Genomic DNA, 17,970 nt, shown 5'->3' on the forward strand with positions numbered 1-17,970 from the left:
AAAAGCGGGTAGCAGTTTCCAGGCAGACACGCAGGGCATTGAATGACTCACAACTTTCATTATTTGTAGGCGAGGCAGCATCAGATTTTTACTGGTAAAAGGCGGTTAATGTGGATTTAATCAAACACCCCCAAAATATATATTTTCATCCTTAATAATAGAAATTGACAAAGTAAATAAAAAGCTTAAAATTTATAATTCTGTGTAACTATATACAAATCAAAAAATGTTTTCAAAGAAACATAAATGTTGGCTGCCAAATTATTTTTAAGAACCCAAAATCTGCCAAACCTAATTATCTCCCAACTCGGCTGGCGACAGGCCAGTCCTTTTCACAGGACGTTACTTCCAGCCGTTACACATGTCCCAGACCGTCCTTCCATCAACTCGCTGTGGGTAGAGCCGCTCTGGCTGCTAACCCACGGGGAGGGTCTCAAAGGGACACGTGGATCTGGAATTATCAGAATTCAAATTCAGCACAAACAATCTGGGGGAGACACTCACAAAAACGGAGGCACCGGAAGTCATATTTATCCTCCTGGTACAAAATCCCACCGGCCTCGGAATTGCAGCAACCCAGAGCGAGCTGTGCAGGGGCCGAATTGGTGATTCCTGGGTGCTGGGGACATTTATCCCTAATCAACAAACACTTGGGATGGAACAGTCTCAGGGTTTCTCTTCCTCCTCCTGGCTGCCCCTTAGGTGAGAATTTAGAGGAGAACCAGAGAGAGAGACAGGGAAATCATATATCTTATGTGTTAAGTGAAAGGGATTAAGCTTAGGTTGAAAAATAATTCAGAATTGCGGTTAGCGGATAACTATAGGTTTATGAAAACAACAAGGAGTCTGGTGGCACCTTAAAGACTAACAGATTTATTTGGGCATAAGCTTTCGTGAGTAAAAACCTCACTTCTTCAGATGCATAGAGTGAAAGTTACAGATGCAGGCATTATATACTGACACACGGAGAGCAGGGAGTTACTTCGCAAGTGGAGAACCAGTGTTGACAGGGCCAATTCAATCAGGGTGGATGTAGTCCACTCCCAATAATAGATGAGGAGGTGTCAATTCCAGGAGAGGAAAAGCTGCTTCTGTAATGGGCCAGCCACTCCCAGTCCCTATTCAAGCCCAGATTAATGGTGTTGAATTTGCAAATGAATTTTAGTTCTGCTGTTTCTCTTTGAAGTTTTTTTGTTCAATGATAGTGACTTTTAAATCTGTAATAGAATGACCAGGGAGATTGAAGTGTTCACTTACTGGCTTATGTATGTTAACATACATACATAAGTGCCACCAGACTCCTTGTTGTTTTTGTAGATACAGACTAACACGGCTACCCCCGATATAGGTTTATGGTGAGGGTCAGGATTCTAATTCAAATTAGGATCGGGACTAGAGCACGAGACAGAGTTAGGATTAGGAGTAGGGCTACAAATAAATGTAGGGTTAGGTTAGGGTTATGGTTAGCAGAAGGGTATAATGAAAAAATCAAAGGATGGTTTTGGACAGCAGACATAAAATGATTCTTTATCTTGATAGGAAGAAAGAGGACAATACAGGATCAAAATAAGTGGAACTCTTATGCCCTTTGGAGAAGATTTCTAATGTTATTTAATCACCTAGGTCCAAAAAAGGGGGAAGAGGATTCTATGCATTGCAGTGAGACCAGTTTTAATTGGAGTGTTGGATGGTTTTGGACAGCAGAGTTAAAGTGATTCTTTATCTTGCTAGGAGGAAAGTCGACAATATGGAGTCAAAATAAGTAGAACTCTAAAGCAACTAGGACTAGATTTTTAACGTTATTCAATGGCCTAACTCACACCAGATTCAAAGGGAGGTAGGAGCTTCAAGACCTTTACAAACCCTCTGGCCCATTCAAACTCCTCTTCCATATTCCCATAACGCCACCACCTTCCCTAGCCACACAGGATGTTCCCTGGTACCCACAGGGACACACCAATAGAAATTCTCTCCAGGTAGATGAAAATGGGGTGAACCCAAGATATTTTATGACACTCTCCATGAGTCACTTGGTTCAAAGGCTTCCTTGGAGCGCGAACCCAGCGGTAACTCGGGGGGGTTAGGAAGAAACTTCCCCTCTGAGCGGGATATTCCACAATGTTCCACTCGGGGGCAGCCTGAACCACCCTCTGAAGCTTCTGTCACTGGCCGCGGACAAAGACTGATGGACTCTGGGTCAGATCAGCCCCTGCAATTCTAGTGTCTCCTTTTGTGGTGGGAGGGAAAATACCCAGTGATCCGTGGGAGGGGGAGATGAGCTCTCACCCTGCTTTATACCCCAGGGCAGGGCCGACTCTAGGTTTTTTGCTACCCCAAGCAAAAAAAAAAATTTTGCCACCCACTTTGCAATGTTTGTTGTTGTTTTGGTTTGGGTTTTTTGACTGGGTGCGGTACTGATGCAGCATTGGGCAACGACTGCATCTGAATCTGCTGGAGCCCGGTGTATCTGTCTGAATTTCTTATTGAGACAGAGGAGTTGAAACGCCCCATGGGCCACTAGAGCGCCTGAGTAACTCGTGCGCCTGGGATATGTGCGGAGGGGAAATACAGATTAGAGAGGGACATTTCCAGAGGCTTAAATCCCCGCGTGCTTTGCTGCCCCGTGTCACGTCTGGGTCTCTTGAAGGAAGGCTACGGGGTTGTGCAGCCGCGGTCGGAGACTGAGCGAGAGCCCTCAACAGGGGACAGTTATCTCCTGAGACAGCCCTGGGCTTTCCTGGGCACGCTCCGTAGTTCAGTCTTACTAGGAGCTGGGCTGCTGCTTCCGAGCGCTTTCTGCTCCTTTCGCTCATTTCAAATGAGCCTGACGTTCCCCAGATCATTCCCTGACATGGGTGAGGAGCGCGCTGGAGAATTGCCTGCTGTCCGACGGGGGCTAATCCCGACACGGCCACTTGATCAGAGGGTCGGGTCATTATCTTTAAAAAGTTGTGCTGAATGAAAGGATTTCTCCCGGCTCAGATTCGTTTCCAAGGGGGCGGGGGGGAGAGAAGAAGGGGAAAGCCGGGCGAACCCTTGAAGGGGTATTTCATGGCACTCTCTCCCGGGGCGTCTCCCTGAGCCCCACCGGCTGTACGGCAGCACAGGGTGACCTGGCTGGCAGCACTGACGGTGTTATTGGCCGCTCGGGGCTGCCTGCCCGGCCCTGGTAAGTTCTCGGCGGCTTTCTCATTGTTCCTCGTGGGACTCGGGCTGCAGGGCTTTAGGAACATGAAGTCGCTCCTGGTGGACTCCGGGGTCAGGCAGACTTTGTCGCAGTAGCCCGGAGGGCCACTGCCCGCCACATCCAGGCAGTTGCTGGGCACTTTGTTGCCCGAGGAGAGCTGGGGCTTGATGTTGGAATTTTTGAGGACGTCGGCCGGAATGCCACCCCTGGAAATGTGCCGATCCAAGCACCTGCTTGCTTTGCTGGTGCCCAGAGCTGGCCGTGCCTTTGAAATCCAAGTCCTAGTTATCACACCTTGAGAACTGATTCCCCAAATACTCCTCTTCTGCGCTGTGCATTTTTACTTTGGTGTCTGATAAGGGCCACATTCAAACCAGTGAATATTCAAGAAGCCCCAGTTTTATGGACACTTGATCATAGATGGATATTGAGCTCTGAAGCCTAGTGACTGATTTTTATTCACACTGTCTGTAGCTCCCGTTCCTGTGCCCAGGGCTGGATTGTTTGTGGAAGTGCTGCCCCGCGCGGCACACGGGAGAAGGGCGGTTCGGCCGCTCGGGTTTTTGTATGAGCCCTGTCGGGATTCCCCTGTGTGTGTGTGTCTCGCACAGTGATACCGGGCGATGTCCTTGGGCTTCAGGTTGCTCATCTGCAGGTACAACAGGCTGTTGGGGTCATCTCTGGAGACGGTGAAGCGCCCTTTTACCGAGTCACTCTCAGGGCCGGCTCCAGGTTTTTCCCGCCACAAGCAACAACAACAACAACAAAAAACAAACAAACAAAAAAACGGAGTGCTGCCCCTTGAAAAGTGCTGCCCCAAGCACATGCTTGGAACGCTGGTGCCTAGGGCCGGCCCTGGCTTCTGTGCACTGTTTATGTTTCTCGGAGATGCCCAATGCATTTCTCAGTAGCCCTGTTGGAGGTTGGGATTCACAGACTGAGTTGAGCCCTGTCGTAAGGCACTTTATACTGAGTGGAAAGGCTGTCACACAGTTCAGTGACCCCCCCCCCGCCATCCCAGCCAAGACGTGATGAAGACGTGTTACTGTCCACTCCACCAGCCGAGCCGACACTCCCAACCTACACGGCTCCTTGTCGCCTTATACCCACTGGGTGCAACCCGCATGCAAATCCCTCCCCAGGGCCTTGCTGTTTAAAAACGAACTCCTGATTCGAGGAGCTTCAGTCCCTCCAAAACACAGACCTGCCCGGTCCTGGCCTCTGGGGAGTTTCCCTCATTGCATGAAAATGAGAATGAAATCTCTGTGGCTTTTCCTTTCCCTGCTCTCCACCTTCGCCTGTGAGTGTGTTGCCCGCCCTAAAGGGCTCGAGGGGACAACAATGGTCCGTCGCCCGGTGTGCTTGGCACCAATAAAGACACCGAGGGGAGAAAGCAAGCCAAGTTTATTTCAGAGCTCTGAAATGGCACTAGGAGACCAGCATGTCTCAAATCCAGTGCAACAAATACAAACAACTTTTACCTTTTATACTCCAAACTGTTTACATACATCTCTTTGTCTGGCTGTCCCCCCTTACCCCTCCCTTCCAGACAACTGTTACAATAAGCTCTACATAAGCTTGTGAGAAAACTTTCCCAGTCTTTGCGACCTTGAGTTAGACGCCTGCAAACTAACTACCCCGCTTCTTATCTCTATTATTTCTGCTAGTGTGAGTGAAACTGCAGCCATCTGCTAGAAAGCTGACATTACATTTCTGCTTCAGCCTACTTCAGAGCATGTAAACAGTTAGCATAGAAGTAGGTGAGAGTTCCCAAGATGGAGTTTGGGGGTTCAGATAGGCCCAGAGCAAAAGAGCTTCATCGGCACTTGTGGCCTTCCACTCTCCCGAGTTACCTGGTAGCTATGCCTAGTGGACCCCAACAAGTGTCTATGGCACACGTGGGGAAATTCGGGGCAGAACCATACATTATTTCCATGGCTAATTCTCTCTTTGCTCTGCTTTGCTTTTCCCAGGTGTCCACGCCCAGGTGCAGCTGGTCTAGTCCGGCCCGGGAGCAGTGAAACCCGGAGAGACCCTCACCCTGACCTGCGCTGTCTCGGGTGTATCCATCAATGACAGCAGCTACAGCTGGGACTGGTTCCGGCAACCTCCTGGAACAGGGCTGGAGTGGGTGGGAGGGATTTATCCACATGATGGGAGCACAGCCTACACTCCGTCCCTCCAAGTCCAATCCACCGTCTCTGCAGACACTGCCAAGAACCAGGTCTCCCTGCAGCTCCGCTCCCTGACAGCTGCAGACACCGCCACCTATCACTGCGCCAGGAGCTACACAGTGACACAGAGCAGAGCAGGGGCTGGTACAAAAACAGGAAGCGGTTTCCATACACACAATAAGGGCCATTTGAAAGCCCATTCTCCGACTGTGGCTGGACATAAAATATATTTACAGGGGGGAAGTGAATGCAGATACATTCATGTAGAATGGATCCATAAATGGCTATTAGGATGGGCAGGGATGGCATCCCTGGCCTCTGTTTGCAGAAACTCGGAACAGGTGACAGGGGATGGATCATTTGATGATTCCCTGTTCTGTTCATTCTCTCTGGGGCACCTGGCATTGGCCACTGTCAGAAGACAGGATACTGGGATACATGGACCTTTGGTCCGACCCAGTCTGGTCGTTCTTATGTTCTTGTGGGGAGAACCTCACACTGATCTGTGATGTGTCTGATTTATCCAGGTCTACAGTCCTTAGTGGCTGTTTCCATTGGTCATGGATCTAGCAGGGTTGGAGTGGCTGGGATACACTGGCAAAAATCAGACATCAGTAACTCTAGAGGATAGAGTTAGGATTAAGGGTAAGGTTAGAAATAAATGCAGGGTTATGGTTAGGGTTAGGGTTGGGGAAGGGTATAATGAAAAAATCAAAGGATGGTTTTGGACAGCAGACATAAAATGATTCTTTATCTTGATAGGAAGAAAGAGGACAATACAGAATCAAAATAAGTGGAACTCTAATGCCCTTTGGAGAAGATTTCTAATGTTATTTAATCGTCTAGGTCCAAAAAAGGGGGAAGAGGATTCTATGCATTGCGGTGAGACCAGTTTTAATTGGAGTGTTGGATCCTCGCTGTGACAGATACAGTCACATGAAAACAAACTCACCCACAGCGATCATCCCCTCCACAGTAAAGTGAATGTAAACACCATTTGCCAAATTCACACACACACTCACAATCTCACAGATTCACTTATAGACTCACTGAAAGTGAATCGAATATGAACAAAATATATAAAAAAAATTATTAAACTAAACAGACTTTAGGTAATTTCCTTCTACCGCATGCCCTATCCAGAGCAAGGTCTCCCTAAAGTCCCACAATACACTGCCCCAAAATTCTGTTGTGATACACAAATTCAGTCAAAATGTGGGTCTGCATAATCCGACGTGCCACGGGAATTATGTGAAACAGAAATAAAATAAGGTAATGGCACAGACAAGGAAAGATGTAATGGATATGGAGTAAGAACAAGTCAACACGCAGTGTGTGTTGGTGTGTGTTCTGTACACAAAGGTATAAACAGACACAAAGTGAGAAGACCTCACTATCTCCATTAGGGGGCGGCACACAGAGAGAAAGAGAGAGCATGTTTCACAAACACACAGAACTGAACTCTTCCCTCTCAGCAGGGACCATCAGTGAAAAACACAAGCATTCAGACACATCTATCTACGTGCACAGACAGCAATTCTCATCTCCTCTGGCAGGGGGCAGGAGTTACCTGTGAACATTCACTGCTGGCGCGTTGACAAACATCCAGTAATCACTGGGGGAAATCCACTGGCTTGTGCCGTGCAGGAGGTCAGATTAGCAGGTGCAAATGGTCCCTTCTGGGCTAAATATAATATGAAGCTATTAACTCAAAAGTGACATTAACTACAAGCTGCTGCTTTCCCTTCCAGGTTACTCTTACGACTCCCTGAGCGCAAAGTTCTTCATCGCATAAAACCCCAAACCTGCCTCGTCCCTTTGTGTCTCCATTTCCTCCTCCCTCGCTGCCCCTGTTTGTCTGTATCCGCTACCGAATGCCTAGTGTCTCTCCACACTGCACCGCTTTCCCCGTTGGATATATCTGCAATGCAAGATATTGATTAATCAGTATTACACAGAGGAATCACCTTCCCCTTTGCTCATCCCCCCTAACAGCTCATTTCTACTGACTGCTTCTGTGCACTGGTTATGTTTCTCGGAGCTGCCCAATGCATTTCTCAGCAGCCACTGTTGGAGGTTGGGATTCACAGGGCCAGTTAAGCCCTGTCCTAAGGCACATTACACTGAGTGGAAAGTGCGTCATAAGGTTCAGTGACCGCCCCAGCCCAGCCCAGCCCAGCCCAGACCTGACGGAGACGTGTTACTGTCCACTCCACCAGCCAATACTCCCAACCTACACAGCTCCCTGTCGCCTTATATCCGCTGGGTACAACCCGCATGCAAATCCCTCCCCAGGGCGTTGCTGTTTAAAAACAACCCCCCTGATTATAAGCACTTCAGTCCCTCCCTAGACACAGAACAGGCCCTGGCCCTCCCTAGACACAGAACAGGCCCTGTTCCTGACCACTGGGGACGTTTCCCTCCTTCCATGAAAACAAGAATGAAATCTCCGTTGCTTTTCCTTTCCCTGCTCTCCGCCCCCACCTGTGAGTGTCTATGGCACAGTGGGGGAATCAGGGACTGAACCATAGATTCATTCAGTGGTCAATTCTTTCCTTACTTTGTTTTCCTTTTCCCAGGTGTCCTGTCTCAGGTGCGGCTGGTGCAGTCGGGCCCAGGAATAGTGAATCCCGGAGAGACCTTCACACTGACCTGTGCTGTCTCTGGTGTACCCATCAATGACTTCAGCTACAGTTGGAACTGGATCCGGCAGCCCCCCGGGAAAGGGCTGGAGTGGATGGGCTATGTGTACCCGTGTAACAGCAGGGAGACAGGCTCTGCCCCGTCTCTCCAGGGCCGAGTCACCATCTCTGCAGACACCGCCAAGAACCAGGTTTCCCTGCAGCTCCGCTCGCTGACAGCTGCAGACACCGCCGCCTATTACTGCGCCAGGCACACAGTGACAAAGACCAGAGCAGGGACTCGTATAAAAAGGGGAAGCGGTTTCTAAGCAGCCTCGTGAGGCCAGAAAAGAGGGATAGCTGAGCCCCTCAGAGATAAAGACACACAGTAGATTGAATATGAACAACCTACATACTAATAAAAACAACGAGGAGTCCCCGTGACACCTAGACTAACACATTTATTTGGGCATAAGCTTTCGTGGGATATTACCCAATTCATCAGATGCATGGAATGGAAAATACAGGAGCAGGTATAAATACACAGCACATGAAAAGACGGGAGTTGCCATACCAAGTGGGAGGCCAGTCTAACGAGACAATACAATTAACAGCAGGATACCAAAGGAGGAAAAATCACTTTTGAAGTGGTAATGAGAGTGGCCCATTTCAAACAGTTGACAAGAAGGTGTGAGTAACAGTAGGGGGAAATTAGTATGGGGGAAATTAGGTTTTGTAATGACCCAACCACTCCCAGTCCTTATTCAGGCTTAATTTGTTGGTGTCCAGTTTGCAAATTAATTCCAGTTCTGCAGTTTCACGTTGGAGTCTGTTGCCCCTCTGCCATGTACATTGGCCAAACCAGACAGTCTCTGTGCAAAAGAATAAATGGTCAAAAATCTGACATCAGGAATTATAACATTCAAAAACCAGTAGGAGAACACTTCAATCTCTCTGGTCACTCAATAATAGACCTAAAAGTGGCAATTCTTCAACCAAAAACTTCAAAAACAGACTCCAACGTGAAACTGCAGAACTGGAATTAATTTGCAAACTGGACACCATCAAATTAGGCCTGAATAAAGACTGGGAGTGGATGGGTCATTACAAAACCTAATTCCCCGTAAAGAGTAGCACAAATACACACACACAAAGAAGTCTCATTCTGTCCAGTAGGGGGCAGCAGTCTTCCTCTCCCACACCCACCACAAGCTGTTCTTCTGCACCAGTGGTTCTCAAGCCGCAGACCGCGGGCCACTTCCTGCCCAATCAGCACACAGCTGCGGCCCATGACATCCTCAGGGCCATACAGGTAGCGTATCTATTGTGTGGATGCAGCTCACATAACACGCAGAGAGCTGCATATGCAGCCCACAATGGTAAATTGGTTGAGAACCACTCTTCTATATGAAAGCACCAAAAACTGAGGTGCTGCATTTCCCCAGTGTGTGATTACAAAACCAGTTCTCCCCGCAGCTCTGCTCCCACATATCATTGTGCTAGTGTGAGAGAGTAAAGTGGGGGTAGGGAGAGGCTAATACAGTAATTCCTGTTCACATTTGCAGCTCATGAAATACTGCGTGATCAGCCCCCCTCCTCCCCCCCCCCCGGTGTTCATAACCCTTATCCCCAGGCTGGAGAGCGGGGCTGGATCCATGATTTCAGGCAGAGATGGCGGGTGCCCAGTTTACAGGGGCTGTTGAAAAAAGGGCACCAAATGTAGTGGGAAGCCCAGGGAATGATGGATAGAAAAAAACTGCATCATGGGACAGTGAGCCTGCACCCATGATGCACTGCGATCCATTCTCCATTCCCACAACTCCTGGCAGCAGGACATACCAAGTTGCATGGTGGGATAGCTACCCAGGGTGCACTGCTCTCTCTGTCACTGCTCGAGCACCAACCGTGGCCGTGCTCCGCCCATGCAGGGAGCGTTGTGTGAACATGCACAAGCGATGCAATTATTGCCGTTTGTGATCGCGACTGAACTCTGTAGTATAGACAGAGCCTTGGGGAAAGCGGATTCTACACCAACATTCAGGCCTCTCTGGTGCTGGAATTTCCCATTCGCATTGTAGGGAACAAGAGCGACACACACACACACTGGCCACGTCACACTCGAGATGGTGGCGCCTACAAACTAAACTGTTCCATCCCCCACCATTGTACATCTCCCTTCAGGGCTGCTGCAGCCCCAGCTCTCAGGCTGAGACACCCCAGAAGAGGCATCTTCTCTCCATGCCCAGTTCCTCCCTTTTAACTAGAGCTGTTTCTCAGTCTCTAATGCCTGAAACCAGCCTCTCCCTCCCCCTGCAGCTGCGACTCCTTACCCCATAGATGTTCCCAGGAGCTTTGTTCCTATTGGCAGAGTCGGAACATGCCTTGTACTGATTCCGTTTGCCCAGCACAGTCTGCAGTAGCCACGGCTCCAATGGAGAGAACCCCAATGGCTTCCCCGGCCTGTGGGGCACACCCTAATGAAGGGGGCTGTGAATCTCCTACCCACCAGACAGCCCGGACTAGCTAGAGATCTCCTGGGTAGTTTATACTCACTGGATGAAATCCGCATGCAAATAAATGCCTGGCCAAGGCAGTTCTCCTGAGCATCAGCCTTGGCGAGTGTCCTCCAGACCCTCCCTCCTATCCTCCCACGGTCATCACTTGTCAATACATGGGCGCCGAGCTGAGCGTGTAGAACTTGTGAATGAAATTGTTTGTAATTGTTCACTTTATTAATGTAACTTCATAAGTGAAGTTTTATGAATGAAACAACATTCATTCATAAAACCGGTCACCCCGATAACTGGCTAATTGACAATTAAGATGCTTGATAAGAGCCACAGCATTCAGCCAGTTGCCCTTGTAAGTTTCACTGTCAATCCAATTCCTGCTTAAATCGCTGAGGGTACGTCTATACTTACCTACGGGTCCAGCGGTAAGCAATCGATCTTCTGGGATTGATCCCGGAAGTGCTCGCCGTACTCCTGCTCCGCGAGAGGAGTACGCGGAGTCGATGGGGGAGCCTGCCTGCCGCGTGTGGACCCGCGGTAAGTTCGAACTAAGATACTTCGACTTCAGCTACGTTATTCACGTAGCTGAAGTTGCGTATCTTAGTTCGAAGTTGGGGGTTAGTGTGGACCAGCCCTGAGACTTGCACTGTTTCAGTATTGTAACTTCTGTTCATTGTTTGCCATTCATTACACTTGCCTACATTGTAACGTCTGTTCTCTGTTTGCCATATTGTAATTCAAACTCCATTTTAAAACGCTCACTTCATTTTGTAAGGGCTTGCTGCAACCTTCATTTTTGCAAAACCCTACTGTAATCTTATTAGTTTAGTTTAGATGTGTGAATGAGGTATGTACGAATGATGAAATCAACCTCCAGCCCCAGCCTGTCCTGATGAAATGGAGTTCAAACACCAACGGCTGAAGATGCAGACAAGAGCCCTAACAAAGTAAGAAGAGTCCACCCTAAAAAGAAAAGAACAAAGGTACAATAGAAGGAAGATCAAAGCCAGGTCCGAGGCTGAAAGTCATGTCTGCAATTGACGGGTGATCACACCGAACCCGGAGGCAGCGTGACACAGCAAAACCTATAGACAGGGCCGGCTCCAGGCACCAGAGCAGCAAGCAGGTGCTTGGGGCGGCTAACCGAGAGGGGCGGCACGTCCGGTTCTTCGGCGGCAATTCGGCGGCGGCTCCCTCAGTCCCTCTCGGGAGTAGAGCTGCCACTGAACTGCTGCAGATCGCGATCGCGGCTTTTTTTTTGCTCCTTGGGGCGGAAAATCCCTGGAGCCGGCCCTGCCTATAGACTCTGGATTCAAACTAAAGCCTACTAAAAAGATGGGAGACTTGGAAGGGTAATGTTCTGCTGCCGACATGGGAGGGCAGACCCAGCCCTTCCTTGTGCCCGGCTTTCCTGGCCAGTTACCACCACGAGCTACGAACCCAAGCTGCAAAATCAGGCCACGGACTCAAGTTACGTTCAGGACTGGTAACTATCCAGCAGCTGCAGAACATCTGATGGATGTGTGTGTGTGTGTGTGTGGATGTATGTGTGTGTGTGGATGTGTGTGTGTGTGGATAGGTATTAGGTTTTAGTTATTGGTCATAAATCAAATTGTGTTATAATAAATGTGGCATCTTTGTCTTGCCCCCTGAAACGATCCTGTGTAGTTTTGTCTGCATAACAAGCGCACAGTGTGTGTGGTGTAAAGGGGACACCTGTCCCTGAGGGGACATCACCATATACTGACCGATCACCCCCCGCCCCCGTCATCTCTTATACCCGCCCTGGGAACCCGCATGCAAATCCCTCCCCGGGGGTTCCTGTTAAATACCAACCCCTGGTTCTAGGAGCCTCAGTCTCTCCCCAGACACAGAACTGCCCGGTCCTGCCTGCTGGGGAGTTTCCCTCATTTTACGACAATGAGAATGAAATCTCTGTGGCTTTTCCTTTCTCTGATCTCTGTCCCCACCTGTAAGTGTCTATGTGGGAGCGGGGGAATCTGGGACAGAGCCATAGGTTCATTCTGTGATTAATTAATTCCTTGCTCTGTTTTTCTTTTCCCAGGTGTCCTCTCTCAGGTGCAGCTGGTCCAGTTGGGCCTGGGAACGGTGAAGCCCGGAGAGACCCTCACACTGACCTGCGCTGTCTCGGGTGTATCCATCACTGATAGCAGCTACGTTTGGAACTGGATCCGGCAGCCCCCCGGGAAAGGGCTGGAGTGGATGGGGTATGTGTACATGTATAGTGGTGGGGGTACAAACTATGCCCCGTCTCTCCAAGGCCGAATCACCATCTCTGGAGACACCGCCAAGAACCAGTTCTCCCTGCAGCTCCGCTCGCTGACAGCTGCAGACACCGCCACCTATTACTGCGCCAGAAACACACAGTGACACAGAGCAAAGCGGGACTGGCACAAAAAGGGGAAGTTGGTTCTAAGCAGCCGAGTGAGGCCAGAGAAGCAGGGATAGCTGAGCCCTCAGAGATAAAGACACACACAGTAGATTGACTATGAACAACCCACATACTAATAGATATTGGTTAAAATGCCTCCAGCTGCCACCCACTTTCTCTGGACACCATTTACCTTTCTGCTGCCACGGGAAGCTTTGCAAACTTACTGAGAAATGTGTCAGTTGTGCACTCAGGGTCTGAATGAACGAATGCTTCTCTGACAGCGAGCTGGGAGGGGGAAGAGACCGGGGGTGTTTATATAAATACAATTTGCTCCTGCTTTGCTTAGATTTGCTAGATATTCAGCTGATGCTCATTGGAATACACTTGGCTGGTGCTGGATCACAGATGATGTTCGTGCTGAATGTAGGGGTGGTGACATATGGTTACCAATGTTTGTAATTACTGTGGGCACCCAGCAAAGAACTGTGCTGAATCTGTCCCAAAGGAGGGGGCCACCCTCCATTAAAATAACCTTGGGAAAACAAGGACTCGAATGGCTGAACCCTGTGAGAGTAAGAGGTAAGATTTCCATTTCCCCAGTCATGGGGGCTGTATAGCCTTAGCCAGGGTTCTCTGTAAGACTATTTCAACCGGTTTTTCCCCACTGGTCAAAGAATAGAGCTAACTGGTTTCGTTAGGAGCTGCTTTTGTTGCATTAAATGGCTCACGGAAAGCTGAAATCAGTGGGGGTGAGATTGTGTTTCTGCCCAGAGCTAAAATCACTAAAGGACTGAAGAGCAGGTAGCTGGTGATAAGCGGCCAGCAGGGCGGCAGTGGAGAGGCGTGGCCAGCAGGGCAGTGGCAGAGAGGTGTGATAAGCGGCCAGCAGGGCGGCAGTGGAGAGGCGTGGCCAGCAGGGCAGTGGCAGAGAGGTGTGATAAGCGGCCAGCAGGGCGGCAGTGGAGAGGCGTGGCCAGCAGGGCAGTGGCAGAGAGGTGTGATAAGTGGCCAGCAGGGCAGTGGCAGAGAGGTGTGATAAGCGCCAGCAGGGCGGCAGTGGAGAGGCGTGGCCAGCAGGGCAGTGGCAGAGAGGTGTGATAAGTGGCCAGCAGGGCAGTGGCAGAGAGGTGTGAGAAGCGCCAGCAGGGCAGCAGTGGAGAGGCGTGGCCAGCAGGGCAGTGGCAGAGAGGTGTGAGAAGCGGCCAGCAGGTGGCAGTGGAGAGGCGTGGCCAGCAGGGCAGTGGCAGAGAGGTGTGATAAGCGGCCAGCAGGTGGCAGTGGAGAGGCGTGGCCGGCAGGGCAGTGGCAGAGAGGTGTGATAAGCGCCAGCAGGGCGGCAGTGGAGAGGCGTGGCCGGCAGGGCAGTGGCAGAGAGGTGTGATAAGCGCCAGCAGGGCGGCAGTGGAGAGGCGTGGCCGGCAGGGCAGTGGCAGAGAGGTGTGATAAGCCCCAGCAGGTGGCAGTGGAGAGGCGTGGCCAGGAGGGCAGTGGCAGAGAGGTGTGATAAGTGGCCAGCAGGGCAGTGGCAGAGAGGTGTGATAAGCGCCAGCAGGGCGGCAGTGGAGAGGCGTGGCCAGCAGGGCAGTGGCAGAGAGGTGTGATAAGTGGCCAGCAGGGCAGTGGCAGAGAGGTGTGAGAAGCGCCAGCAGGGCAGCAGTGGAGAGGCGTGGCCAGCAGGGCAGTGGCAGAGAGGTGTGAGAAGCGGCCAGCAGGTGGCAGTGGAGAGGCGTGGCCAGCAGGGCAGTGGCAGAGAGGTGTGATAAGCGGCCAGCAGGTGGCAGTGGAGAGGCGTGGCCGGCAGGGCAGTGGCAGAGAGGTGTGATAAGCGCCAGCAGGGCGGCAGTGGAGAGGCGTGGCCGGCAGGGCAGTGGCAGAGAGGTGTGATAAGCGCCAGCAGGGCGGCAGTGGAGAGGCGTGGCCGGCAGGGCAGTGGCAGAGAGGTGTGATAAGCCCCAGCAGGTGGCAGTGGAGAGGCGTGGCCAGGAGGGCAGTGGCAGAGAGGTGTGATAAGTGGCCAGCAGGGCAGTGGCAGAGAGGTGTGAGAAGCGCCAGCAGGGCAGCAGTGGAGAGGTGTGGCCAGCAGGGCAGTGGCAGAGAGGTGTGATAAGTGGCCAGCAGGGCAGTGGCAGAGAGGTGTGATAAGCCCCAGCAGGTGGCAGTGGAGAGGCGTGGCCAGCAGGGCAGTGGCAGAGAGGTGTGATAAGTGGCCAGCAGGGCAGTGGCAGAGAGGTGTGAGAAGCGCCAGCAGGGCAGCAGTGGAGAGGTGTGGCCAGCAGGGCAGTGGCAGAGAGGTGTGATAAGTGGCCAGCAGGGCGGCAGTGGAGAGGCGTGGCCGGCAGGGCAGTGGCAGAGAGGTGTGATAAGCCCCAGCAGGTGGCAGTGGAGAGGCGTGGCCAGGAGGGCAGTGGCAGAGAGGTGTGATAAGTGGCCAGCAGGGCAGTGGCAGAGAGGTGTGAGAAGCGGCCAGCAGGGCGGCAGTGGAGAGGCGTGGCCAGCAGGGCAGTGGCAGAGAGGTGTGATAAGCGCCAGCAGGTGGCAGTGGAGAGGCGTGGCCGGCAGGGCAGTGGCAGAGAGGTGTGATAAGCGCCAGCAGGGCGGCAGTGAAGAGGCGTGGCCAGCAGGGCAGTGGCAGAGGGGTGCGATAAGCGGCCAGCAGGGCGGCAGTGGAGAGGCATGGCCGGCAGGGCAGTGGCAGAGAGGTGTGATAAGCAGCCAGCAGGGTGGCACTGGACAGGTGTGATGAGTGAGTAAGTTGCCTCTTAACCCCGCACCCAAGGTGGGAGGTGAACTCTGCAGATGCACCTCTGGACTCTGGGTCTGCACTGACCCAGGGCAGCAACTGTGAGTTGGGGGTACAGAAGGGTCGGGCACGTGAAGGGGACTTTTGGGTTGCTGGACGTAAGAACCTGGGGGAAAAGGACACTGCCCAATTTACTTGGAGGTGGGTCTTTTACTCAAGGTTTATGTTTATGAACCCTGTTTGTGGTGTTTTCCCAAATTAACACCAAGTTACTTCCTCCCCCCATTATTAAAAGTTTCTTTTCAACACTCAGACTCCGTGCTTGCGGGAGGGTAAGTATTGCCTCTCAGAGGTGCCCAGGGGCGATGTCTATATTTCCCAGGTTACTGGGTGGGGCTCGAGCAGGTTCTGTGTTGGATCTTTTCGAGTTTGTGGGCTCGGGCTTCGCAGAAGGCCGGGGTCCTATTCTCAAACAGGATTGTCACATCAACGAGGATGATCTTTTTCTGATCCTGGTCCGCGATGACGATGTCCGGGCGCAGCGGGCTGTCGGTGCCGGGGACGGCGCGGTTGACGGCGATCTCTCCCAGGTGCGGGGCGATGGCCTTCACTAGGCGATCCTGGACAGCATTGTGGCGCAGCTGCCAGGCTCTGGCGTGGGGCTTGCAGCTGCACATTACGTGAGGCAAGGTCTCCATGACGTACCCGCATTTCCTGCAACGCTTGTCCCGGTTCCCGTGGCAGACGGCTCCATTGAGAGGGACGCAATTCAGTCGGGCGCGGTGTATGAACCACCAGTCGGCGAATCGGGTGAAGCTGTCCGCGGGGAGAAAGTGGTTGCTGGAGTCCCACTTGCTGGTCACCTCGAAGGCCTTACCCTGGTCCGCCTTCTTCTTCAGGGTATCCACGTAGAGCGCGTGGACGGCGGCCTTCAGAGACCTCTCCAGCACGCCTCTGGCTCCGGGGGTGATGATGGTGTTGCCGTCCGTCCCAATCCGTGGCACCAGGACTCCTAGCTCCTGCCGTTCCTCGCTCCACTCCCAGCGGCAGCCCAGTCGCTTCCCCAGTCGGCGCGTGGCGTTGCGGGCGCGGGACCAGGGAGCCGCTCATTCTACACGGATATTCAGGCCTCTCTGGTGCTGGAATTTCCCATTCGCATTGTAGGGAACAAGAGCGACACACACACACTGGCCACGTCTCACTCGAGATGGACTGACACCTACAAACTAAACTGTTCCATCCCCCACTATTGTGTGTCTCCCTTCAGGGCTGCTGCAGCCCCAGCTCTCAGGCTGAGACACGCCAGAAGAGGCATCTTCTCTCCATGCCCAGTTCCGCCCCTTTCGATAAAGCTGTTTCTCAGTGTCTGGTGCCTGAAACCAGCCTCTCCCTCCCTGTGCAGCTGCGATCCTCCCCCCTCAGATGTTCCCAGGAGTTGGAGAGGAGGGAGGGAACAGTCTTCTCCCTGTGCCCTGCTAAGACAAACACAGATCAGGACTCATTCCCTGCAGCTGGGACAGGACAGACACACGCACACACACACACACACGCACCACGTCTCCTTCTCTCTGCTACGAGGCAGGAATCACCCACCCCTCTATTCTTTACAAAGAGGGGCTACATTTCCCCAGGGTCCATCTCACTCCTGTGGCCCGGCCCTCACTGGCCTGGTTCTCACAAGGTCCAGAAGTTGCCTCTTCTCTCCACGCCCTGTTCCCTCCCCTTTCACCAAGGCTGTGCCACTCGCTGGTGCCTAAAACCAGCCTTTCCCTCCCTGCAGCTACGGCTGCTTCCCCGTCCCACGTTCCCAGGAGTCTCTTTCGTGCTGACACTGGCTGTACCTGGATTCTGTTTTTTATTTTAGTTGCCCAGCACATTCGGTAGCAGCCCCTGCTCCAGTGGAGGGAAGGCCCGTGGTTTCACTGGGCTTTGCGTCACACCCTAAGACATGAAGGGGCATGTGACTCTGTCACCCACCAGACAGCCCTGCCTGGCTAGGGGTCTCCCTGCTAGTTCGCCGCATTCTGCGAAACCAGCAGATAAATCTCTGTCCCATGAGTTCTCCTGGGTCCCAGCCCACGGCCCTGTCCCCTGGACCCTCCTCCCTCCCCTCCCAGCCATCTCCTGCCATTACACGTGCTGAGCTGAGCGCACGGTCTCTCTGGGGTGTAAAGGGGACACTTGTCCCTTAGGGGACATCGCCATATACTGAGCGTTCACACACTCCCTGGCATCTCTAATACCCGCCCTGGGAACCCGCATGCAAATCCCTGCCCCGGGGGGTTCCTGTATAAACACAAACCCCTGGTTCTAGGAGTCTCAGTCTCTCCCCAGACACTGAAC

At 52.2% G+C, this 17,970-nt stretch overlaps 2 gene segments (V, D, J or C); both read left to right on the forward strand.

Annotated features, from left to right (window-relative positions):
- The first annotated feature begins 7,801 nt into the window (after window positions 1–7,801).
- LOC128846273 (immunoglobulin heavy variable 4-61-like) lies at window positions 7,802–8,311 on the forward strand. The segment is given in 2 exon segments: window positions 7,802–7,847; window positions 7,941–8,311. Coding segments are annotated over 2 exon segments (417 nt in total).
- Window positions 8,312–12,369: 4,058 nt separating this feature from the next.
- On the forward strand, window positions 12,370–12,883 carry LOC128847060 (immunoglobulin heavy variable 4-61-like). The segment is given in 2 exon segments: window positions 12,370–12,464; window positions 12,558–12,883. Coding segments are annotated over 2 exon segments (378 nt in total).
- Window positions 12,884–17,970: the final 5,087 nt, after the last annotated feature.

This window comes from Malaclemys terrapin, chromosome 12 (genome assembly GCF_027887155.1).
Source record: "Malaclemys terrapin pileata isolate rMalTer1 chromosome 12, rMalTer1.hap1, whole genome shotgun sequence".
NCBI lineage: Eukaryota > Metazoa > Chordata > Testudines > Emydidae > Malaclemys > Malaclemys terrapin.